Genomic DNA, 26,695 nt, shown 5'->3' with positions numbered 1-26,695 from the left:
CAGCTATTATAGATGCTAGCAGTAATCTCTGTGTTTTCCCAGCATAATGGCTCAGTGGAAGGGACACAGTCAGTGTTGATAGGGGGCATCTAGCAATTTTCTTTCCTCCATCTATGGCAGGCTTTAAAGCGGTTGATTTACTAAAACTGGAAAGTGCAAAATCTGGTGCAGCTGTTCATGGTAGTAATTCAGCTTCTAACTTCAGCTTGTTCAATTAAGCTTTGACAAAAACCTGGAAGCTGATTGGTCTCTATGCAGAGATGCATCAGATTTTGCACTCTCCAGTTTTAGATATTCAACCTCATAGCACACTATTGGTTGCATTTTTTGATGGGTAATTTTTTAAAAATAATACACTGTATTACTTTTAAAGAATGAAATGATCACAACTTTAAGCTTTTATACATCATATTATAGCAATTTAGTTCTACTGTAATCAGAGCTGTAACTAGAACCTTCAGGACCCTGGTGCAAAAAAGCATGAAGGGACCCCACTGATCCTCTACCCTCCTAGCCTGGGTGCCCTTTCAACTGATCCCAGAGCCCTTTACCCCTGTGCCAAAGCATGAAAAATGTACTGATGGAGCACATTTTTTAAGGTACTCTCACATCAGTGCCCCCCTTACATCAGTGTCTCCAACGTGCACCCTTACACCCTTCAGAGCGCCCCCTTACATCTGTGCCTCCAAAGTGCCTCCTTACATCTGTGCCTCCAGAGTGCCCCCTTACATCTGTACCTCTAGTGTGTCTCCCTTACATTTTTGCCTCCAGAGTGCCCCCTTAGAGCCGGTTCACACAGGGGCTACTCAGATCCGACTTCAGGTCGCCCCTAGTCGCCTCAGGTCGGACAACATGTAAAAATCAATGTAAGTGAATGAGAGCCGTCTTAATGCACACTACTGAAGTCGCTCCGACTTCAGAAAAGGTTCCTGTACTACTTCAATCCGACTTGTAGGCGACTGATACCCATTGATTTCAATGGAGGTCGCCTACAAGTCGGATCTCCGTTTATACGGAGGCGACTCTCAGAGAATTATCAGCTCTCAAGAGGGAACTCCACGGCAAATTTATTAAACAAATTTGGTGTGGGTTTCCCCTCCGAGAGCATACCAGGCCCTTAGGTCTGGTATGGATTTTAAGGGGAACCCCCTATGGGGGGTCTTCTCGCCGGACTCCTCCGCTATTGAAAGAGCTAGCAAAAGAGCAGAAGATAGAGGAGTCCGGCGAGAAGACCCCCCGAAGACGGAAGAAGAGCACCGGAGCTGTGCAATAAACTATTTTAGAATAGATTAGAATATCCCCGCACTATCATAAAAACAAAACTACCACTAAGGAAAGGTTGCAGCAAACCACCGACAGAGGTACAAACCCTACCAACGAAAATTGTTTATAAAAAATCAAATAAATGGTGTTGCGCTACCTCAAAGATTTAAACTAAACTAAAGTGCCTAGTGCATAAATGTCCCGTGGAAATACTCCAACTGTATTGCAAAATTGCACACCCCCTACAATAAATAAATATAACAAAGTTTCTCTATCAGAATAGTAAAGTGTCTAGTGCATAAGTAAATGTGTAACAATCTATATTACAGAGGTGTAAATATCACAAAGACTATAAAGGAAAAGCAACAGAATTAAATAAGTGAATAAAGTGCCTGGTGCTTAAATAATCATAATACTATTCATCCATATTCACATATGAGAAAAAGGACAAAACCTCCAAATGTGCAATGATTTAGTGCATCAAACTTCCCATGAATAAATCCAATCAAATGCAATAAAAATATAAAATAAATAAAAATTAATAATAGAGACGTGAATCACACAGTGCAAATAAGCAAAAAATAGAGTCTATATGCAAACTGAAATAAGTTGGATAAACAGTGACTCATTTAGTGCTTTTCCAAGTGAAAGGTGACAGGACAGTAAGTAGCCCTCTTGTGCCTCTTCAGTGCTCACAGCACACCAGGTGGAGTGACCCCTTACCTTACTGCTGTAAGGTTAAGGTAAACAGCAGATCAGCAAAAAAAAAAAGGGAAAGATCCAGGGAATGTATCCCTATTCCTGGCAGGTTATACTGTATACTATTAATTTTCATAAGGATCTCCTTGCTGTAGTGCTTTCTGCACTGCAAAAGGATCCAAGGTAAAGAAAGCACTGCAGCAAGGAGATCCTTATGAAAATTAAGGAAATATCAACATCAGCCGTGGGGTACAGTATAACCTGCTAGGAATAGGGATACATTCCCTGGATCTTTCCCTTTTTTTTGCAGATCTGCTGTTTACCTTACAGCAGTAAGGTAAGGGGTCACTCCACCTGGTGTGCTGTGAGCACTGAAGAGGCACAAGAGGGCTACTTACTGTCCTGTTACCTTTCACTTGGAGAAGCACTAAATTAGTCACTGTTTATGCAACTCATTTCAGTTTGCATATAGACTCTATTTTTTGCTTATTTGCACTGTGTGATTCACGTCTCTATTATTAATTTTTATTTATTTTATATTTTTATTGCATTTGATTGGATTTATTCATGGGAAGTTTGATGCACTAAATCATTGCACATTTGGAGGTTTTGTCCTTTTTCTCATATGTGAATATGGATTAATGGTATTATGATTATTTAAGCACCAGGCACTTTATTCACTTATTTAATTCTGTTGCTTTTCCTTTATAGTCTTTGTAGTATTTACACCTCTGTAATATAGATTGTTGCACATTTACTTATGCACTAGACACTTTACTATTCTGATAGAGAAACTTTGTTATATTTATTTATTGTAGGGGGTGTGCAATTTTGCAATACAGTTGGAGTATTTACACGGGACATTTATGCGCTAGGCACTTTAGTTTAGTTTTAATCTTTGAGGTAGCGCAACACCATTTATTTGATTTTTTATAAATAAATTATTTTAACCCTTGTGTGTTGTGTTTTTTTTTTGTACATTTTTTTCACAGGTGAATGGGTAGGGGTACATTGTACCCCATACTCATTCACATAGGCTGGGGGGCTGGGATCTGGGGGTCCCCTTATTAAAGGGGGCTCCCGGATTCCGATAAGCCCCCCGCCCGCAGACCCCGACAACCAACGGCCAGGGTTGTCGGGAAGAGGCCCTTGTCCTCATCAACATGGCGACAAGGTGCTTTGGCCTGGTACGGCTCAGGAGGGGGGGACGCTCGCTCGTCCCCACCCCCTTTCCTGGCCGGCAGGTTAGCGTGCTCAGATAAGGGTCTGGTATGGATCTGGGGGGGACCCCATGCCGTTTTTTCGGCATATGGGGTTCCCCTTAGAATCCATACCAGACCTAAGGGCCTGGTATGCTCTCGGAGGGGGAACCCACGCCACTTTTTTAAAATAAATTTGCCGTGGAGTTCTCCCTTGAGAGCTCATTCTCTGATTGGCCACGGCAAAAGTCGCCTGGCCTGGGGCGACTTAAAGTCGCATTGTAAGTCGCCCCAAGTCGCGTTGAAGTCGTGTCCAAGTTGCCTCCAAAAGTCATGTTGAAAGTCGTGTTGCCCCTGTGTGAACCGGCTCTTACATCCTCCAAAGTGCCCCTCCTTACATCATTGTCTCCAAAGTGCCCCTTTACCTCAGTGTCTCCAAAGTGCCCACCTTACATCAGTGTCTCCAAATTGACCCCTTACATCCGTCAGAGTGCCCCCTTAAATCGGTGCCTCCAGAGTGCCCTGTAACATCTTCCGGAGTGCTCTGTAACTTCTTCCAGAGTGCTCCGTAACTTCTTCCAGAGTGCCCTGTAACATCTTTCAGCATGCCCCCTTACATCCTCCAGAGTGCCCCCTTACATCAGTGCCTCTATAATGTCCCCTTACATCCTCCAGAGTGCCCCCTTACATTCCCCAGAGTGCCCTTTACATCCTCTCCCAGAGTGCCCCATTAGTACCTCCACAGTGCCCCCTTACATCCTCTGCCAGAGTGCCCCATTAGTACCTCCACAGTGCCCCTTACATCCTCTGGAGTGCCCCTTACATCCTCCTCCAGAGTGCCCACTTACTACTGTGCTAAGGGGGTACTCTGGAGGAGGATGTAAAGGGGTACCCTGGAGGATTTAAAGGGACACTCTGGAGGATTTTAGGGGCACTCTGGAGGCATTAAGGGGGCACTCTAGAGGATGTAAAGAGGGCTCTCTGGACGATGTAAAGGGGGCACTTTACAAGATGTAAAGGGGGCAATCTGAAGGATGTATAGGGGGCACTGTGGAGGTACTAAGACAGTTCCTCCAGAGTGGCCCCTACAGAGAGCCCTGAGGAGTGATCTCTGCCATTGTTCCATGTCATGCAGACCAGTGTTAGTGACCATGTCAGTGTAAGAAGAAGCAGAGCACATAACCCACCTCACGGCTGCCCTATTCCCACCCTGCTCGCTTTCTCCCTGCTACAGCAGTGACATTTACTGTATATGTTAAGTTTACCTGTGGATTACTGGCTCCTTCTTGGTGTCACTTCCTGCAGCAGGTGTCTGCCTTTGCAGTGAAGTGCAGGAGGAGGGGTCTGTACACTAAACATCAGCCTGAGCCCTGAGACCGAACACCATGTCCTCCTCCACTCAGGGCAGCCGCCTCTGTCATTTTTCCTTTAGGGCTTTCACACTGTCACCGCCAGACCCACCCCCTGCTGCCGGGCAGTCGCAGCAGTTGGGCCGAGCCCAGACTACAGCACTGCCATAGCACTCTTCTCCTGTTACAGACATGAGAAATGTGCTGGATTTTTAAAACACAGATCGGCAATGTCCTTCCTCCCTGGGGCCTCCCCACAGTGGCAGAATGCCAGGGCCTGGTCACAAGTGTGACGCTTGTAACCCTGGTAGTTCCGCCACTGAATGTAATAACTTTAAATGTTATTTATTAGTAGGTACTCTGTTCACTTTACTCACTTGGAAAATCCTGTTAAAAAAGAATGTTTGTCTTTCAGGATTTAAACAATTCAAGTGTATTAAACAGTTTTCAAGTGTAAAAGATAAACTTGGACTGGTATATTTATATCAAAGAAAAAAGTATTTATATAAAATATAAAGTATCTTTTCTTTTGCACTTCAGCAACATAGCTGCTAATAAAGTAATGGTTCTGAAGCTGAACTACAGCTTTGAAGATGGATAAATCATATCTGGAGTAGCTCTGAAGGATGAACTGGGTGTTCTGGAGCTGCCTGGAGCTGGAGCTTAGGGTTTATTTCAGTTCTGAAAAAGTCATGGGCTGTAGCTCAACTGCTGGAGAAGCTGGGGAACATGGAGCACTGCCAAGCCTTGCCTGACCTGGAGCTATGCACTAAAGCTAGGGTCACACTGTACTGCTTTTTATTAACGAGTGCTACGTAGAGTGACCACATTTCCCAACTGCCATACAGGGCCCCCCGTCTGCCCACCCCAAAAAAGATGATTCTTAAAACATTTTGTTTGCCAATGACTGGAACCTATGAGTGCCACCTATCAGTCCCCATCAGTGCCCACCAGTGCCGCCTTATCAGTGCTCATCAATGCAGCCCCATCAGTGCACATCAATGAAGGAGAAAAATTACCTGTTTGAAAAATGTTATAACAAACTATGAAAACTGCTTTTTTTTTCCCCACTCCATAGTACGAAATCACAGCGGCCTCCCGCAAGCTCTCTGCAGACCTTGTGAAGGGTCTTAAAGAGCTAGGCCACCGCACTAATCAGTTGGAACATGGAACTGACAACTACAGTTCTAGAAGGACATGAGGAGGAAGTCGAAAAGCTACACATTGTCCCCACACCTGAAAGCTATGTATAATTCTGTTAAACAGCATCAGAACTTTACCTCGCACCTGCTAACAGCTAATATTGTCATGATCCCCAAACTTGACCATGACCATTTCTCTTGGGCTAACATCCGACCGATTTTGCTGATCAACATAGATATGAAGGTTCTAACCAAGATCCTGGCTAACTGTCTGAACTCTTTCCTCCCCCGCCTGATAAAGAAAGATCAGGTCGGCTTTGTACCACAGAGACAGGCAGGGGATGCAATTCGGTGGATTTTGCAATTGCAACACATAGCCCACGAACGTTCGCTAGAAACTATGCTGTTATCTTTAGACCTGAATAAGGCCTTCGACACGTTGTCCTGGCCTTATCTCATGTCTGTGCTTTGTCATTACGGATTTGGCGCCTCCTTTCTGCGGTGGATGGCAGCCCTCTACGACTCCCCTAGAGCTAAGCTTAAGTATTATGGATTTGAGTCGCCTCCGTTTGGCATTGGGAGGAGCATGCATCAAGGGTGCCCACTCTCGCCTAATTTTCCCTTATAGACTCTTTTGCTTCTCTCTTGGGACTTCGTGTTAACCCCGCTAAATCCAAAACTCTGTCATACCTCCCCTACCTGGTATTAACGGATTTAAAATCATCCTTCCCCTTTCAGTGGCTCTCCCCGCTACCCTATCTAGGGATCCGCCTTACTCCCAATTACGCGGGAATGTTTCGGGCCAATTACGCGGGAATGTTTCGGGCCAACTACCCATCCCTGCTCAAACGTCTGTCTGACATGCTAACCACCTGGTCCCACTTACCACTGTCTTGGTTTGGCAGGATAACTGCTATCCGAATGTCTTACCTCCCTAAATTACTTTACTATTACTTTTTTACTATTTACTATACTTGTATGTCCCTGTCCCTTTGTATATTTTACGCATTCATCAATGTAAACTCTCACAAATTATATGGGGATCTCCCCATCCCCGAATTAACAAGCAGGTCCTGTTCGCCTGGCGGGTTAACGGTGGCCCCTCGGTCCCCAACCTACAAGCTTACTATACGGCAGCAGGCATTGCACCACTTTCCCACCTCCATGACATGTACCAGATGCCACTATGGGCCACATTGGATCTTTTTGACACGGACCCACTACCTGTCTCCTCTCAACTATGGCTCACCCTACCCACTGTCCAAAACCATTGGGACCATGTTTGACCCATTCCCTACAACTATGGGACTCAGTCAAATAATCCACGGGGCCTAATCTCCCACTATTGAAACTCCTTCATTGCCCATTGTTCCTTTCTGGATGTGAAAATCCAGCCAAATTTTCCTGGTGGACCACAAATGGATTCACAGATGTTCATTCTTTGCTTACCCCCACTAGGATATTAACATTTGATGCTTTATGCTCTTCTCATGATATCCCATTGAGAGAACATTATAGTTACTTACAACTGAGACATCTCCTTCAACAACTTATTAGGTCCCGTCCCACTCCATACACCCTGACTCCTTTTGAGAACTTATATGAAGTAGTACTCTATTTCATTCCGGGACACTGTATTGTCTTGGAATGAAGGCGCCCGGGACCTGGGACAGAGATGTAAATTGTGGGACAGTCCCAGGCAATCCAGGACACGTGGGCACCTTAGTGCTGCGTAAGGCAACTTAGTCAAAATGAATGCGCTGGCAAGGCACCTCAACGACCCTAAAAATGGACAAGCACTTTTCTGGTAGCATCTATAACACAAAGCACATCCGTTGGCAAGGTGTGTTGGGGTGCCTTTCAGAATGAATGGCACCAACGCAAGTGGAAAGGAATGTGGCACTCTGTGTTAATATGCGCATTCATGTGCGCATTCCTATATTGAAGTAGTGTGAACCAAGCTTAAAGGAGCAGTCCAGCCTGAGCTCATTTGGCTGGGCTTCTCCTATGGGTCACAGCAGTGCAATTCCTTTTGCTCACCTGTGACCCATTTTCAGCAGAGAGAGGGCTGAAGTTCACTCTCTGCTATCATTACCGGAATCAGTCCAGTCTCCGCGTCATCCCGACAATAAAATCTGGAGCCGCCAGGTACATGGACTGGTGCCGTCTCAGCCACTTAGCGAGCCTCTGAAAGCCTGAGACAGCCGCTTCCCGCCCCTCCACAGTTCAGAGCTCTAGTGAGCGCGTGGGGGGGGGGGGGGGGGGATAGCGGAGAGATGCTGATTGACAGTCAGCAGCTCTCCGCTTGGGGATATATCAGAATCAAGCCATCGGAGGTGTTTGATTGCTCGGTTCTCAGTGCAGAAACGCCGGGGGACAGATGCAGCATCGGACCGATGTTGCATCCACCTAGGTAATTATGAATGTGCAAAAAAAAAAAACCCATAACTCTCGTTTAAGAAAAAGTGACCCTGTCAATGAAAAAAATATGTTAAAGTAGAATTATGGGCTTTTACTAACTATGCTTAACCTTCTGACGCTGGAAGCAGGCAAATATGTGGCCTCTCGGTAGGTGGACCTTGGAGCCAAGCGGCTGCATATTTGTGTGCAATATTACAAATACAGCTGTGCACCACGTGCCCTCCCAGCACAGTTACCGGCGGCTAACCGAAAGCCCCTGATTGCTGCTTGCAATCGTCAGCTTTCACATCACGTGACCGCCATGACAGCCAATCATAGCACTCACATAATCAATCATAAACCCAGCCTCGCCTCATGGCATTTTAAACCCCTTAAAGGGCCAGGAGGCGCTGGCACCAGAGGGTTAAAAATGCTCCCTGCCACTTCCTAATATCTATACTAACTAACATGTAAAAAAATGTATATACTTACCTATTCTCAGTCCGCTCCAGCTTGGTCACATAATCTCCCTGTGTCAGCCAACGCTGATACAGGGGAGATGAGAGAGCACTCAACAACAACTGGTAATACCTGAGCGGTGACGTCACCCATAGGCTTATTATCTTAGACAGCTGTCACAGGAAAACGCGTCTCCATTGGAAGATCTCCCTTCTATTTCTGTTCTTGTGTGACAGCTCAAGATTTTGTATTTACCCTTTATTCCCTGTGGTAATGGTGATCAGGACAGTTAGTGAAAGTAAATATCCAATAAGGGCAGCAATAAAAAAACCTGACAGTGCTTCTAATCCCTTACAACAACAACAACAAAAAATATTGCTTTAAATTATACTTTAAACCAGAGTATGTATGGAAATGAAAAAAGGTTATGCTTGGTCTGTTGCCTTCAAAGTCACCGTTCACCTTCACCCCAAAGTATCCTCATATCCGACATACTACTTCAGCTCCAAAAGATTTACCCCCTTCATGACCAGGCCATCTTTTGCGATAAGGCACTGCATAACTTTAACTGACAATTGTGCACTGTACTCAAATAAAATTTATGCCCTTTTTTTTCCCCACAGATAGAACTTTCTTTTGGTGGTATTTGATCACCTCTGCAGTTTTTATTTTTTGCGCTACAAAAAACGACCGTCAATTTTGAAAAAAAAAATAAAATACATTTTACCTTCTGCTCTGAAACACATCCAATAAAAAATCAAAAAAAAAATCAAATTTCCTTATCAATTTAGGCCAATGCGTATTCTGCTACATATTTTTGGTTAAAATAAAAATCACAATAGGTATATATTGATTGGTTTGTCCACACGTTATGGGGTCTCCAAACTATGGGATATATTTATGGAATTTTTATTTATTTATTTATTTCTAGTGATGGCAGTGATCAGCAACTTATAGCAGAACTGCAATATTGCGCACGGACAAATTGGACACCTAACTGACACTTTTCTTGGGGACCAGTGACACGAATACAGTGATCAGTACACTGGCAGGGAAGGGGTTAATATCTGGGATGATCAAAGGGTTAACTGTGTGCCTTTCTAGTGTTTCAGGGTAGTGGGGAGGTCCTTTTACTACTGTAAGACATGGATCAGTGTGTCTGCTTTACAGGAACACAGGATCCATGTCTTCTGTACTGACAGAAAAGGCAATCTGCCTTGTTTACAGACAGCTCTGCTGCCTGTGTACAGAATGATCAGTGGGTGCTTGCAGACATCTGTGTAGAATTACAGCGGGAGCTGTTGCTTGGGAGATCTATTGTTGCTGGGGAGATCTATGGTTGCTGGGGAGATCTATTGTTGTTGATGGGGTCTATTGTTGCTGGAGCTGTTTAGCTTTGGGGCAGTGGCGGCCCGTCCATAGAGGGCGCAAGGGCGCCGCCACACCTGTCCATGTGTCCGGCCCTCTGATCTAAATATCAGTGGCACCAGATCATGGATTCCAATGCGGTGGATGTTTTTTTGAAGCACCTGATTAAAGACAGAGGCTCTAATAGGCTTCAAAAATGGGTGTGCTCGGAGCACACAGCATTGCGCTCCAAGCCCACCCAGTTGTGTGACCCTAGTGAATGAATTTTCGCTATTATCACACTAAAGTTCCTCCCCGCCAATCAGGAGGCAGGTCTGTGAGACCTGTTTCCCGATTGGCCAAAGCCTCGGGTGATCCTATTGGATGTCTAGCGCTTTGGCAGAAGACACACGGTGGAGGAAGCCGGAGGAGCGGACACCAGAGCCGCATCTGCTGGGGCCACTTCAGGAGAGGACACCACAGCCCCGCCGCACGAGCACGTAAGTGGCAGGCCGGACCACCCGCAGGGGGGTAGTGCTGTGCCACACCGCCTGAGGAGGGATGTTGTTTGTTTGTGCCCCCCCAAAGAAGAACCCATCAGCCACCACAGCAGTGGGGAATCTATTGTTGCTGGGGAGATATATTGTTGCTGAGTGGATCTATTGTTTCTCTGGGGATCTATAGTTGCTGGCATGGGTCTATGTTTTGTTGGGAGACCTATTGTTGCTGAGGGGGTCTATTGTTGCTGAGGGGGTCCGTTGTTGCTGGGGGGATCTATTGTTGCTGGCTGAAGGGGACCTATTTTACTGCCTTTCACTCTCCCCCACAACTTTGTCCCATGTAAATCAGCATAAAAAATACGAATGAACACTGCTTGTAGATATCTCCTTACTTGCTTAGTATTGTTGTAATCCTTTTTCTTCTTTAGAATGACGTCACTGAGCATTCCCAGATCTCCCATGATTTATGGCACACTCTCTACGTGCTTATCTATCTGTTATCAGTACCTACGGCACAACACTGATATCCCAGGAGACTTCATAATCACTCAGAGCTTCCTCCTACACACCATGTGACCTCACATGCAGTGTAAACCTGGCCATTACTGCAGTCTTATCAGTTGAAGCTGATAAGACTGACAAAGGCAAACATTAGACAATCGGCACAAGTAAATACTATGAAATAAAACAAGTCATCTATGAACAGGCAAGCAGGGTCGCCATAGAAATGTTGGATTGAGAAGGAGGCTCAGGACAGTACAGGAAGTGCTCAATGTAAGGGCGGAAATACACTCTACTGTGGACTCAAAAAACAATACTTAAGATGGTGCTGCCTTACACCTGGAAACAAGTTTTTTAAAGTTTCTTTAAACAGTAAGTAATATGCGATTTGGGCAGGATTACAGTGGCTATAGTGTCATAATGAATTATTATAATGGACTAAATGAAAAGAAGCATCAGAGTGGGAGAGTTTACTTCCTCTTTAAAATTGGACCTTTTCTCCATTTATTAATAATCATTGCTGAATGCGGTGTTGCATTCTGATAGCAAATGTGCTGCGTGCAAGGAAAGGTATTTGGCTACGTCACCAGTGCCTTCCAGGAAACTCTCCTAGGTAAAGCTGCAAAGTTTGTGTAGAAAAAAAAATAAGTGAATGAGCTTTTTTCCTGAGATCTTGGGAAAAATCCCATTCATTCTTTCTTATTTACATAGCTCTGGCTCTAACGTCATTGGTGGTAGTGAATATGCAGAAGAAGCCGACCACCGATGACTTTATTTCTAAAAATGGCGGTGTGGGAGCTGGGGTATAGGAGGAACATACGCAACAGGAATTTGTCTTGAAGAGGGGGAGGGGAATATGCTTTAACCACTTGAATACAAACTCCAGGGCGATTTTTAAATATTTTCACAGACATGTAAAAATATTTTATATTTTTTTATTCTATAAATTAGTGGCTGTTGGAATTTTTTTACGTCACGCAATATTTGTGCAGCTATTTGCCAAATGCACATTTTCAGGAAAAAATACACTATAATAATAATAATAATAATAATAATAAATTCATTTTAATGCAAAGACAAAATATAATACTCAATGTATTGGTAAAATAAAAAATATAAATATAAAATTTGATGTTGTATCAAGTAAATAGATATCAAATTTGTCAAGTTGGTTGGTGTTTTAATTTGTTTTGTGAGTATTTTTATTTATTTTATTAAAAAACCTTTTTTACACTTTATTTTTTCCATTTAACTTTATTGCTGTCACAAGGGGGCTAACAAGTCCCCTATGTGATAGCTTTGATCAGGTAACAGGTTTTCTTTCTGGAGACATCAGGGATCTATTAGACCCCCAATGTTCCCCCTGCCCTCCACTGCAGCTAATAAAGCACAGATCGCACGTACAGCCCTTATCTCCACAGTAAAAGTGATCCAGTCGAGTCACCCAGATCACTTTTACTGAACAGCCAATCACTGGCAGTAAATGAATGATACCATGCTCATTGGTGCAGCTTCGGCTATAAGCCTGTTTTAACCACTTGCATCCAGCATGTTTTTGTACGTTTGGTGGACAGCAAAGGTTTAGAGCCCATATACCCTATACAACTTTTGTTGTCTGATTTCCTTTAAAATTACCAAAACCATGTAGTGCAAGGGCCTGCCTGATTGCATACAAATTGAAACTCTTAAGGTTTGACCTCATATTACATGGTTTTGATAAATCTAAAGGAAAAAAATCCAAAGAAAATTGTATAGTGTGTATCCAGCTTTAAGGGGAAAGCAATTGAATTTTCTTTTAAAATAAAAAGCAGCAAAAAAACGATTTTAATAAAAAAAAGCAGCCCTCTGCCACTCCAAAGTAGCAATATTTTTTTGTGTGAAATGTCTCCTTTTCCCAGATGTGAAGTGTATTGTAGTATATTAACCTACAGCAACCAGTTTATTGTGGAATTTCATTGCTTTCACTTTTCTATATAAAAGTTCTATTCCCTTTTCTATAAATTACTGTACATTCTTGTTATACATGCTATGTCTGTTACATAACTCTTCAGCTATGCTAAGTAAGAACATATACTGATGTTCAAAATTAATTTAAACCACAAGGATTGTAAAAAAACACAAACAAAAGAACAAAAAAAAAAAAAACAGGTATTCTCTACCCATACTAAACAAACCACAGATGTTATTCCTACATAACATAAGGTACAAGCGAGAGCTTTGATGCTATAGGCATCATTGATTTTTAGCCAATATTTTTATTGGCTAAATATTTTATTCAATGTTAAAAAAAAAAAAAAGCAATCTGCCTGAATATTGGCTATATATTTTATTTAACGTTAAAAAAAATCTATCTATCAAATTGTTGGTATATTATGCCGCGTACACACGGCCGGACTTTTCGACAGCAAATTTCCGACGGAACGAGTCCGTCCGACAATTCAATCGTGTGTGGGCTCCATTGGATCTTTGCTTTCCAAAAATCGAACATGTTTTAAATTGTCCCACCGGAACTCCGGCGGACCCAGTTCCTATCAAAAAATCAGTTCGTGTGTATGCTAGTCCGACGGACAAAAAACGATGCTAGGGCAGCTATTGGCCATGAACTTCCTTATTCTAGTCCGGTCGTACGTCATCACGTTCAAATCCATCAGACTGGTGTGATTGTGTGTGTCCAAGTCTTTTCATTCGGAAAGTCCACCGGAACTCCGCTGAAATTCCATCGGGAAGACCATCGGACCTAGTCCGTCGAAAAAGTCCGGTCGTGTGTACGCAGCATTAGTCAAAAAAATTACAAAATGATTTGTTTTGGACACTTTTTTTTGTTTTGGAAGGAAGTGTTGATGTCTCTGGTCTCCTATCAGAGGTCTCAACAAAGATTGTGAGCATGGGGACTATTACGGGGCACATGTATAACTTGACCGGGAACCGGAGCAGGGCTGGAGAGGTAGGAACGTGCCCCCACGTCGAAATGTTGTAATTATGTCTCCATATGAAAATAATTAATTAATATATATATTTTTTTGTACTTTATTATGTTTATTTATGTTTAATGTCTTGCTATACTAAATTAATGTATCTCTAGACCTAGGTAATTTCCTGATGAAGCGATAAGCGAAACTAGTTGAACAATTACCTCATTCGTCTCTACCATCTGTGATCCATATACCTATGTTTTTATGGTTGTATAAATCCTTTCTTTTTTGAATAAATTGTTTTTAATATGAACCAGTGTTTTTGATACTATTCTATTCGAACAAATTATACATGTGCCCCGTAATAGTCCCCATGCTCACAATCTTTGTTGAGACCTCTGATAGGAGACCAGAGACATCAACACTTCCTTCCAAATCAATCTACTGGGATGAGGGTGCACACTTTTAGTTATATTATTATTATACTCTCAAGCCATTCATTTTTCTACACTTTTTTTTGTAAAACCTTGCATTCAAAATTGAATTTAAGTCCGTCCTAATAAATCAGACAAGGCCAGTCCTAGGTTTTTTGTTTCTTTTGTTGTTTTTTAATACTTTTTTACTTGTACTATAAAATGATTTAATTCTTATCTGCGATTTAGGCACTTAAAAACATTAATGTAATACCGCCTTTAAAATGAAAAAAAAAAAAGCATATATTTTCTTATCTAATAAATAAGCCAGAACTGGATAAAATATGTAATGCCCCAGAGACAGTTATATAGGAGTATATTGTATATATTCAGCAATATTGTCCCTTGAATCATAAAGTATATCTACAAACTTTCAAGTTTTGGATAAGTAAATAGGGGTTATTTCTGTCTATGTCTCTGGGGTGTAGATGGGCAAAAACTAGACACCAGGGTGTGCAAAAAAAGTGCATGTGAAACACACACAAAAAAGTGCATTTAGGCCCCTTTCACATGCCCGTAAAACACTGTGCACTTTTGAAGAGCTTTTCAGGCACTTTTGAAGAGCTTTCCATTCATTTCAATGGAGAAGGGTGTTTTTTTTCACCGCCCAGCCAGCGCACTGCCCCAGTGTGAAAGCATTCATTGATTTTAATTGAAATAGTTTTTTGTGAGCTTTTCAAGTGCTTTTTTTTTAGCATGAAAGCACCTGAAAAGCGCCTCAGTGTGAAAGGGGTCTTAGAGTGAGTCATAGGGGTTGATTTACTAAAGGCAAATAGACTGTGCACTTTGCAAGTGCAGTTGCTCCAGAGCTTAGTAAATGAGGGGTAGCGCCGGCTCCTGAAGAGCATGCACTATGTGTTTTGTCATTTAACTTTTCCTGGAACCGCAGTTTGGTTTTGGGTTTAATTACTCTAAATGTTGACCTCAGTATCAGTCTGGCTGGACTGCATGGTGTTCTGCCTGACCATAGGTGGCACTGTCATCCCTGGTAGGGTTTAGAACGCAGTCTAGTTAGGTGCATTAAGAGTTTATTCTCTCTCTGAACCAGCCCAGTGGGAGTGTCACTCTTGCTGTGCATTCTGGGAGAGGGTATTTAAGGTGCTGACGTCACGTGTTTCGGGGTTCCGGTCCAGAAGTGCTTTCTGACTGGTTGGTCCTGGTCCTCCTGACCAGCCCCCAGGGCTCTCATGGCCTGGGGTGCGGATCCACCTGACTCCAAGTCTCTGGGCTGGCTGGCCTGAGGCAAAGAAACTGAAAGAAGGATTCAACGGTTGTCCGGTGCCATCTCGGTTTGTGGAGAGGCTCAGCAACTGTGGAAGCATCCAGGGGAGGACTCTCTGGGAGAAGGCTATGCAAGGATTGGCTTCTCAGAAGGAGCCTGGAAGCTAAGTTGAAAGACCCCAAGTGAATCTGGTCTCGTGTGGTATTGCCGGACCGGCTGCAAGACACTGGTACCCTACGAGGGTTCTCTGAGTTGTCTACATCTTTCAGTTCTATTCAAGTGTTCTACAACAAGTCTGTGGCAGAGACTTGGTTTTATTTAAAGACTGCTAGGCCTGGTGAGAGAAGGACTCTCCGATAAGGGTGAGGATCGAGCTGTGAATGGCTATTCTCTGGATTTCCTAGTGTGAGAGACTTTTTCCTAATTCACTTAGTACTAAGAGTACCTGGACTTTCCTACCTAAACCCTCTAACCCTAATTTGAGAGACTGTGTTGGTTTATCCTTTTTACAAATAAAAATTCCTTAAGTGGATCTGGCCTCAGTCTCGACAGTTCTTGGGCCATCTACCTCGGGAAACCCCTAGACACACAAGAGGTTAAGAAGGTAATGGTAAGCCCAATTAAATCAGCCGCTCCTTCGGGAGTCTGTGCTACAGAGGTAAAGCTTCACTTTGCAAAGAATACCCAATCATGTGAAAGGAAAATAAAAAAACAGCATTTTTGCTTGCACGTGATTGGATGATGGAAGTCAGCAGAGCTTCTGCTGGTTTAGTAGGCTCTGGAGCAACTGCTGTTGCAGAATGCAACTTCAATTTGCAAAGGGCACAGTCTATTTGCCATTAGTATATCAACCCCCATGGTATGAAATGGTCCCCTTCCGAAGATGAAGGTCCCTTCCCTGAGATCCAACTCCCCCCTCCCCAGGGCAGTAGACTCCTGATGGGGGCAAGACACACTTAGGTCCAACTAGTCAAAAAGTCCGGTCAAAGCTGACCAACAAGTGTTAGGTGAGGGGCTCTACTGAAGAGAGACCACCCTTCCCCAAAGCAGGGGAGAAAGGAACCCGAAGGCCACACATTCTCCCCCTAGACTTCAGGGTAGGCTCAAAGATCCGCACCCTACAATCCAAATGAAAAAAGACACAAACATAAGTGCAAGTGGCAAATGAGAAGAAAAATAAATACAAGAATATAAAAAAGTCCCAGTGCAAAATGGCAGATATTAATGGGCAATCAATCATTTTATGGCTGTCACTGGAACAGGAGGTAATGGAAGATCTTTCAGTAGGGACTACTGTGCTGGTAGCAACGGTCTCTTTTTTTTTTGAGAAATTTCCTCTTACTTCCTGTTGTGTCTCTGACACAGGAAGTGAAGAAAGCTCTTCACAATGGGATCAAGATACCAAAAAAAAAAACCTAATAGGAGTTAACCGTTCCCTACTATAAAGAGAAGAAAAAACAACAACTTGGCTTTAGATACATGTAAATAAACAGCTGCTGATACATGTGTATGCAGACTCGTGACACCATATAATTAGCACAGCTCTCATCAAGGCCAGAAGAAACGTACAGTGAAACTCTACCTCTTTTTTTTTTTTCTTTGGATGGAACAGGGCTTGACCTCAACCAAGTTTTTATTGCTATGCATAACTGCAGCACAAAACGCCCTTCCCTGCCTAGATAACTAAGCATCAGCCGCAAGTTTATTCTCTTAAAGAGATACTTCACCGCCCCCCCCCCCCCCCCAAAAAAAATTGTATTTCTTTTCCCTCTTATCTGCTGTCCTTAAAAAAAAATGCACATCCAGCAAAATCAGCATTGTCTGGTGTAATCTACTGTCCTGCTGCAGGACCTGCACCACCATCTTCTTATCTCATCAGAAAGCTGGCTACTTCTTATGCTCCATTCACTTTGGCCTTTTGAGTGCGATTTTAGTGAAACTTTGATGCAACTCTGGATGGGTCCAACTTGCGATTTGGCTTTGACCTATGATAATGGACAACTGTTGCACTGTCTCATGTATAACATGTGGGTGTGACTTTCATGCGACTTTTAAGGGTTTACATTGCAGTCTATGGCACTCAAGTCGAAAAAAAGTCAGACTAAAGTAGTGCAGGAACTCTTTTAGGCTGGGTTCACACTGCTGCGGGGGGAGATCCGGATGTGATTCGCACCGCAAATCACATCCGATCTCCGTAGCGATGCGAGTTCAGCCATACAGATAGTATGGCTGAATTCGCATCGCTCCCGCAGCAAACTCGCACGGGACCCTTTTTTTGGTCCGCAACAGAATCGGATCGCATGGGTGTTCACACCATGCGATCCGATTCCTGTGCGAGTCGGCAGATCGCACTGCGATATGCGGACGGATCTGGGGGTGTCAATTACATATCATTGACACTCCCAGCCGTCCGCATAGGGCAGTGTGAACTGCCGGCGGGAGGTGTGCGATGCGGGAAAACGCAGCGGATTCGCGGCGTTCCCGCATCGCAGCGGTGTGAACCCGGCCTTAAAGTCACTGCGACTTTAAGACGACTTTAAGACACACATAGTTGAACAGGTATCATTGAAAAACATGGGGGGGGGGGGGGCAACTTACAAGACTTTAGTGTCCAAAAGTGTGAATGGAGCCTTAAGCCAGCCATAGATGGATCGACTTTTGGATGGATCAGCAATGGCTAGCCAATATTTGATCCATCTATGGGCAGCCTTATTGTAGAATGTGCCTCTTTTTAACTAATGACACCACCAACTTCTAATTCACTCCCTGGTCATCTCTCGCCTCGACAATTGCAACTCCATCCTCATTGGATTACCTTTATATAGACTATCCCCCCTTCAGTCCATAATGAATGCTGCTGCCAGACTCATCCACCTTACCAGCCATTCAGTGTTCTCCACCCCTCTGCCAATCCCTCCATTGGCTTCCACTCACCCAACAAATAAAATTCAAAGTACTAACAATAATTTACAAAGCCATCCATAACTCTGCCCCTAGTTACATCACTAACCTAGTCCCAAAATACTAACCAAGACACTCTCTTCGGTCATCCCAAGACCTCCTGCTCTCTAGCTCCCTTGTCACCTCCTCCCATCTTCGCCTCCAGGATTTCTCCAGAGCTTCTCCCATCCTTTGGAACTCCCTACCCCAATCTGTCCGACTGTCCCCTAATCTATCCATCTTTAGGCGATCCCTGAAAACCCTTCTCTTCAAAGAAGCCTATCCTGCTTCTAACTAACACTGTTTTACTTCCTCCATCAGCTCATCTCCCCATAGCTATTACCTTTTGTATCAATTGATAGATTGTAAGCTCTAATGAGCAGGGCCCTCTGATTCCTCTTGTACCAATTTGTAATGTAGCTGTAATGTCTGCCCTCATGTTGTAAAGCGCTGCACAAACTTTTGGCACTATATAAAACCTGAATAATAATAATAGTCAAGTCGATCCATCAAAAGACTTGGGTACAACCAGCATGGCGAATTTTTATCATGCGACTACTGCCAGTGGCTATAGCCACTAGCAGTAATCACTGTATTATCCCGTCAGGACCGCTCCCATCCAAACCCCCCCCCCCCTCCTTCTGGCCAGGAGGGCACAATAGCTTCACGGGAGGGATTCTCCCATCAACGCAATCAGTCAGGGTTTTTTCTTTCCTGCAACCACCTGCAAGAAATTTGCATAATCTATAGCCTGCTTTAATAGTTCTTGCAGGTTGCCTCCTGTTCATGGCCACAGCGCATGCAGAATCTGGGGTAGATTGCCTGGCACGTCCACAGTGTGGGGGAGATTGCCCCAAAGCCTCCTGGCCTTTTTGACATGGAATCCCAGGAGGCTGTGCTAGTTATATGATGGCATTCTCATCTAGGCAAGAAAGGAGGTGTGCAACTGGGTCCCATAAAAAAGGTATTTCAAAATAAAAAATAAAAAAAATGACCTATTGCGTAACAGTATTGGGGGGCTGGGTGGAATTATGTAAAGTTGTTGAAGGAGGATGAAGGTCCGCTTGAAGTAAACCCTCAATATATTGCTATGAACAGTTTATTAGGAGCCACAAAAAACCCTGATTGATGACTCCTAGCTGATTGTCTGTACTAATATACAAAATTCAGGGAGGGGAACTATAAAGTTAAAGTGGTTGTAAACCCTTGCACATACCCAGTGAAGGGACTATTCTCAGGTGATACACAGAGATTAAACAAATCCTCTTACATAAGTTGTACCTGTTTACTTGCAGTCTTCTCCTCTCTACATTCCTTCAAAATCCAGAATTTACACAACTTGCCTAAACTGCTGGAAAAAGTGGGCAGAGAGCTGAAGTTACACTCTGCAGAGCTCAATGAGGAAAGCTCTGAGAGCTGATTGGATGGAAGGGAAACCCCCTCCCTCCTTCACACAGCACACAGAGCTCTGAGGCTGTCAATCAGTTGGAGATCCCTGCTCTGTCACCTTTTTATTCTTGCTGTCAGGAAAAATTGTCAGAAGTGATTCCCGCTGATAGCAGAGGAACGAAGCAGCAGATAGAAATGACGCTTAGGCCAGCCATACACAGTTCGTATTTTGGCCAGTTCAGCAGAAACTGACCACGATTTGAACCGTTAATGGGCAGGCTGAATGTACCAATTAGATCAATCGATCAGCTTGGGTACAACCAGCCTGCCCGATTCTCTTACAATTTTTGCTAGCGGCTGCTATAGCCACTAGCAATAACCACTGTCTTCTCTGAGGGGGGACCACCCCCCTGCCGTGAGAAGACAATTGCTGATTCCCTTGTCAACACTGCCAAATTTCTTTCCAGCAACCCGTGGTTGGCCTGTCTAAAGCTGGCCATACACCTATAGATTATCTGCAGATTTTCTACGGTTAGATGGAAAAAGTGCAACAGATTTCTCCATGTTCGCTAAACTGTGTGGATGGAAGAATCTCCCACTTTTTCCATCTAACCGTAGAAAATCTGCAGATAATCTATAGGTGTATGGCCAGCTTTAGGGGTTGATTTACTAAAACTGTAGAGTGTAAAATCTGGTGCATCTGTGCATAGTAGCCAATCAGCTTCTAACTTCAGCTTGTTTAATTACATTGACAAACAATCCTGGAAGCTGACTGGTTTCTATGCAGAGCTGCACCAGATTTTGCACTGTTCAGTTTTAGTAAATCAACCCCTTAGAGCTCTTAAAGCGGGAGTCCGCCGGGACTCCGCGTTTTTTTTTTTTTTTTAAAGTCAGCAGCTACAAATACTGCAGCTGCTGACTTTTAAAATAGTGACACTTACCTGTCCAGCGCGCCCGCGATGTCGGCACCCGAAGCCGATCTCTAGATCGACACTCGAGTGCTGCCGCCGCCATCTTGGGTATGGGAATCAGGAAATGGAGCCTTTCGGCTTCATTTCCCGGTTCCCTACTGCGCATGCGTGAGCCGCGCTGCGCAATGAGGACGGTCCCCTCTGCCTCTGGGATCTGTGTTTCCCAGCAGGCAGCGGGGCACTTGCGGAAGGGGGCGGGCACTTGCGGAAAGGGGCGTAATGTACGCCCCTTTACGCAGAGAGCTAGCCCGGAAGTGGGTGCAGTTACCTGGATTATCCAGGTAACTGCACCCCCCTCCCCCCTGAAAGGTGCCAATTGTGGCGCCGGAGGGGGGGAGGAATCCGATGAGCGGAAGGTCTATTTTAGGGTGGACCTCCGCTTTAAGTAAAACAAGTACACACTATAGAGGGATATGCTTTGTTGATATTTGATGTCTAAGGTTTACAGCCACTTTAAGTCCTTGCCTTGTGGAATTTTCCACCAGAGTTGCCGGGTCCTCATATCGGATCTAAACCTTTCTCAATCTATCCAAAACTAAAACAATGGTTCTATGTAGAGCTCTACTTTAATGCATTAGTATCAAACAAGAATACACATTATTTTTTAGGGTAAGTGCTGACTGAGCGCACCTCTTTTATACTTGATGCTTACCTAAAGGTAGAGAGGTGAAGAATGGAAGCCAACACAGGATGAACAAGCCCACCACAATCCCTAGTGTCTTGGCAGCTTTCTTCTCCCTGGAGAATTTAAGGAGCCTCACGGACAAGGAGCTGCGCGTCTGCTGGTTTTTGTTTTTATTGTTAAGCATGCCATCATTCATATTCCTGCAGTGGATCCTTAGGGTCAGCTCCTTGGAGTCCGTCCTCTCTTTCATCACTCCAGCCTCTAAGTTCTTGGTGATCCTCTTGGCTACCACATAGACTCTACAGTACATCACCAAGATGACAACAAGAGGGATAAAGAAGGAGCCCAGGGAGGAGAAGATGGCATAAAAAGGCTCTGTAGTAATATTACACACATACTCATTAGTAGCTGTCTGCTGCTTCCATCCCAGTAAGGGTCCTATGGAGATCACTATAGACAATATCCAGACACAGAGTAAAGCCAGCAAGACCCTTTTCCTGGTCACTATAGTAGGGTACTGAAGAGAGTAGCGAACTCCTATGTACCTGTCGATAGAAATGGCGCAAAGGCTGAATATTGAGGCCGTGCAGCACAGAACGTCCATGGCTGCCCAAATGTCACAAAATATCTTGCCAAATACCCAAGCATCTACAATCTCAAGGGTTGAGGAGAAAGGTAAAACAGTGGTGCTGAGGAGAAGGTCAGCTATGGCCAAGTTGACAATCAGATAGTTGGTGGGGATCCTCAACTGCCTGTTGGCCACCACCGAGATGATGACCATGATGTTGCCCACGATGGCCACGCATATAAAGGCTCCCAAGGTGAATCCAAGGAGCATAGCCCTTGTAAAGTCTACATGCAGGTGAGTCCTATTACCATCCGTTTGGTTGTCGACTATGGAACTTCCATTGTCCCAGGAGATGTTTGGAGAAAAGGGAAGAACTGAAAAGTTCTCACCCACAGTTGTGTTTGAAAGGTCATCCATAGGCACTACAATGTGGGTGGGTGATCACCAGGAAATAATTAGAGCATGGTGCAATGGTGTAGTTCTGGCAAAGCTGGTGTACCTTAGAAAAAAAATCTCACCCCCGACTTTTTGTAGAGTTACTTCAATTCTTGGGAGTCCTGAGGATGATGGTGATGATGGTGATGCCCTCCTCTGGATCACGTGAGGATGCTGAGACCAAAGAGTGAAAGTATGATCTCAGGAGATCGGGACCTCTGCTCTGGAAGTGGCATGGCATGCTGCTTACACTAACCATCTCCGGGAGAAATCACTTTTAGCAGCTGCTTTTCTTACCAGTGACATCACGAGGACAGAGCAGAGATCGGAGTGGACCACTAGAGGGCGCAGCTGTCCAAAAAAGAAAGCCCAGCAAAAGTGGCTGTGAGCATTGACAGTTCGCTGCCAGCTGCAGTCAGGGCTTGGAATGGATTGAGACTTTTAATTATCATCTTCCTCGCCGAAGGGGACCCATTAAAAGGTACACAAAGCTTTACTGGGGCCACCCAAGCTATGAAATGGTTAACTGAGCTCCTTGGCTCAAAGTCACACCTGATTGTTCACTTTTAATAGTTGACATTTCACTGTAATCCTAGGCTTACCTTTCTCACATCTATCTGTTGTAAGGTGTTTGCAAAAACTACTCCCTGTCATAGAAGGCTTAATAAAGTGCTATTAACCACTTCAGCCCCGGAAGAATTTACCCCCTTCCTGACCAGAGCACTTTTTGCGATTCGGCACTGCGTCGCTTTAACTGACAATTGCGCGGTCGTGCGACGTGGCTCCCAAACAAAATTGATGTCCTTCGTTCCCCAGAAATAGAGCTTTATTTTGAGGGCATTTGATCACCCCTGCGGTTTTTATTTTTTGTGCTATAAACAAAAGAATAGCGACAATTTTGAAAAAAAAAACGCAATATTTTTTACTTTTTGCGATAATAAATATCCCCAAAAATATCAAAATTTTTTTTTTTTTCCTCAGTTGAGGCCAATACGTATTCTTCTACATATTTTTGGTAAAACAAAATTGCAATAAGCGTTTATTGATTGGTTTGCATTGATTATTGTGTAAATGTGACTAGCGGTGAAGGGGTTAACCACTAGGTGACGAAGTGTATAGTTATTCTTGTGCTACCATATAAGGAGGGATAATGGAACTGCTGCAGGCACCGAATAAGAGTCAAACCCTACCCATAGTAAATAAAATCAAAGAAAGCTGGTGCTGCGCTGTTCCCCCAAAAAAATAAAAAATAAAAAGTCACTGCTAAAGGTAGCAGTACATAGGTAATTTCAATAGGTATAAATCAACAATATGAATAAAAAATCGTAAAATAAAATAAATTAAAAGATGAATTCCAGGCAGTAGTCAGGGCAGTGCAAAATGCGTAAATAAATTGCTAATACCACTGCGTATTGTATATTTTACAGGGGTATTAGCAATTTATTTACGCACTTTGCACTGGCCTGACTACTGTCTGGAATTCATTTTTTAATTTATTTTATTTGACGATTTTTTATTCATGTTGATTTATCCCTATTGAAACTACCTTTAGCAGTAACTTTTTTTGGGGGGGGGAGCAGCACAGAACCACTAGGTGGCACTGTAGGGGTTAAGTGTGTCCTAGGGAGTGATTCTAACTGTGGGGGGGATGGGCTATGTGTGACACAACACTGATTACCGCTCCGGATCACAGGGAGTGGCAGAACAGGGAAATGCTTGTTTACATTAGCATCTCCCCGTTCTTCCTCTCCAAGAGATGATCGCGGGTATCCCCTCGGATTCGCAATCACAGTCATGGAGCTCTCGGCCGGCGTGTGCCCACAAGCTGCCTCTTAAAGGGCAACGTACAGGTACGCTATACTATGGGCCGTTTTTTGTTAATAGCACAAACAATAAAAAGTGCAGAGGTGATCAAATACCACCAAAAGAAAGCTCTATTTGTGGGGGCGAAGACATCAGATTTTATTTGGGTACAATGTCACACGAGTTAAAATAACGCAGTGCCGTATGGCAAAAAATGGCCTGGTCATGGGAGGGGGGCTTAAATCTTCCAGAGCTGAAGTAGTTAATTTTTGAAAAAATTGGCCCTTACAATAATTATATTCTGAAAACCCCAATTTAGTTAATATGTTGTGTTCTGTTCACTCGCTTTTTCCTTTATGATATCTTGATTCCGCTGCGGTGCTTGGCCTGTTCTCATTCATCTTTTTATTGGCCTTGTCTTTTATAATTGCTCAATTGGCCCTCAGAGCTTCAGTTGTGAGGAGCTCATAGTCATTGTTTAACTGTCTTTTTCTATGGCATGTTGTTGTTGAGTGTTCTGTATGCTCACTAGTATTTTCTCTAATCGCATGCTGTATTTTGGAACTATTATAACTCCAAATTGTCTTTGTTATTGTCATTGTGCCATTTCATTCAATAAAACTTTATTCTTAAAAAACAAAACAAATTGAATCCAAACTCCAGTTAATACTTTGAGCTCCATTTACTCCTGAGCATAGCTCAGCGACAGCTGCTACAGCGCCTTTTTTTTTTGTTTAAGCTTTTTTTTGTTTATTAGTGGATTGTTTTTTTGGAGCTGCGCCATTCATTTGAATGGGCCTCCCTCCGGTCCAAAAACACTTGAAAGAAACTCATGTACCAAAAATTGGAATAGAGCCAGGAGTGTTTGCAGTTGCGTTTTTTTGTTGTTGTTGTTGTTGCCATGATTGTAGTGCGTTTTATCGCTCGACAATCGCAGCAAAATCGCAATGCATTTGGGGTGCTATTAAAGAAATAATGGCATTGCAAACGTGTTCCACATATTTCTGGAATTGTAGCGATTCTACCCACAATCCAAATCGCTCAGGTGTGAATGGAGCCTTAGTTACAGCATACAGCTTTTTTTTTCCTTTTGGGATTAAGGTTCAACCAATAAAAGCTGATCATTGTACGTCAGTCAGTGTTAAATGGTTTGTCTCATCACTTTAAGTGCTAGAGACCTTGTTCTTTTAAAAAACAACAGACTTATGGGCTTGATCACCAAACAACAAAAGCCTAAAAAAAAAAAAAAAAAAAAAAAGCAGCCATAAGCTCTAAGAATTGGCAAGCTATAATTAAATCAATAATTGTTTTTGGTTTTAATACTGCTTTAAGACCCCTTTCACACTAAGGTGGTTTTAGCGCTAGAAATAATGCCTGTAAAGCGCCTGAAAACTGCCTCCCATTTGATTGCAATGGGTGCTTTCACACCCTCAGGATCTTTGGGGCGATTTGGCTGCTTTCACACTGAAAGCGCCGACAATTAGCGGTAAAGCGACACTCGTTTTAGCGGTGCTTTAGCTCTGTTTTAGGGGCGCTTTTTCGGCTGCTAGAGGGGCACTTTTAACCCAAAAAAAGGGGTTAGAAACTCCCATGTTGCAGTTCTTCTGAACCACTATTCAGGCGCTTTGGAAGCGCTGCCCATTCATTGCAATAGGCAGGGGTGTTTTAACAGGGCTGTGTACAGCGCTCCCAAACCACCCTAAAGATGCTGCTTGTAGGACTTTGCCAAGCGTCCCGCAAGCACACCCCCTGGGTGTGAAAGCACCCATTGCAGAGAATGGGAGGCAGGTTTCAGGTGCTTTACAGGCACTATTTCTATTTCAAATCCGACGGTAAAGCGCCGCTAAAAATAGCGGCGCTTTACCGCCGATGCTCCTCCCGACCCAGTGTGAAAGGGGCTTTACTGGGCACCTAAACCCCCCTCATGCCCAGACCAATTTTCAGCTTGTAGTACTGTCACTCTTTGAACAACAATTGCGTGGTCATACAACACTGTACCCAAATGAAATTTTTATCATTTTTTCCCACAAATAGAGCTTTCTTTTGGTGGTATTTTATCACCTGTGGGTTTTTCATTTTTTGTTAAAAAAAGACAGATTTAAAAATAAAAAATAAAAAATCGTTTTATATTTTGTTAATAAATTTTGCAAACAGGTAATTTTTTCTCCTTCATTGATGTACATTGATGAGGCTACACTGATGGGCACTGATGGGCACTGAGAGGCCGCACTGATGGGCACTGATAGGTGGCACTGGAGGGCATTGAAAGGTGGCACTGAAGGGCACTGATAGCTGGCACTGATGAGTGGCAGTGATGGGCACTGATCAGCACTGGTAGGTGACACTGCTAGGCAGCACTGCTAGGTGGCACTGATGAGGCACTGATTGACACCACTGGTGGGCATTGATAGGTGGCACTTGTGGGCACTGATAGGTGGCACTGATGTTCTGTGGGCATTGATTGGCGGGCACTGTTTTTACTGATTCATGGCACTGAT

At 43.7% G+C, this 26,695-nt stretch overlaps 1 protein-coding gene across 1 annotated transcript in view; it reads right to left on the bottom strand.

The window, feature by feature from the left end:
• Positions 1–22,681, bottom strand: part of ADRA1B (adrenoceptor alpha 1B) — a 47,124-nt gene extending 24,443 nt beyond the window's left edge. Inside the window, exon 1 of the mRNA XM_077468432.1 lies at positions 21,419–22,681. Within this exon, the coding sequence (XP_077324558.1) occupies positions 21,419–22,376 (958 nt within the window). The 5' untranslated portion in view covers positions 22,377–22,681. The remainder of the gene's footprint in view (positions 1–21,418) is intronic.
• Positions 22,682–26,695: the final 4,014 nt, after the last annotated feature.

The sequence above is a fragment of the Lithobates pipiens genome, unplaced genomic scaffold (assembly GCF_037356315.1).
Source record: "Lithobates pipiens isolate NorthernLeopardFrog02 unplaced genomic scaffold, aLitPip1_a1.2 Scaffold_8, whole genome shotgun sequence".
NCBI lineage: Eukaryota > Metazoa > Chordata > Amphibia > Anura > Ranidae > Lithobates > Lithobates pipiens.
The sequence above is the reverse complement of the archived record's forward strand: the minus strand, read 5'-3'. Positions and strand labels throughout refer to the sequence as shown.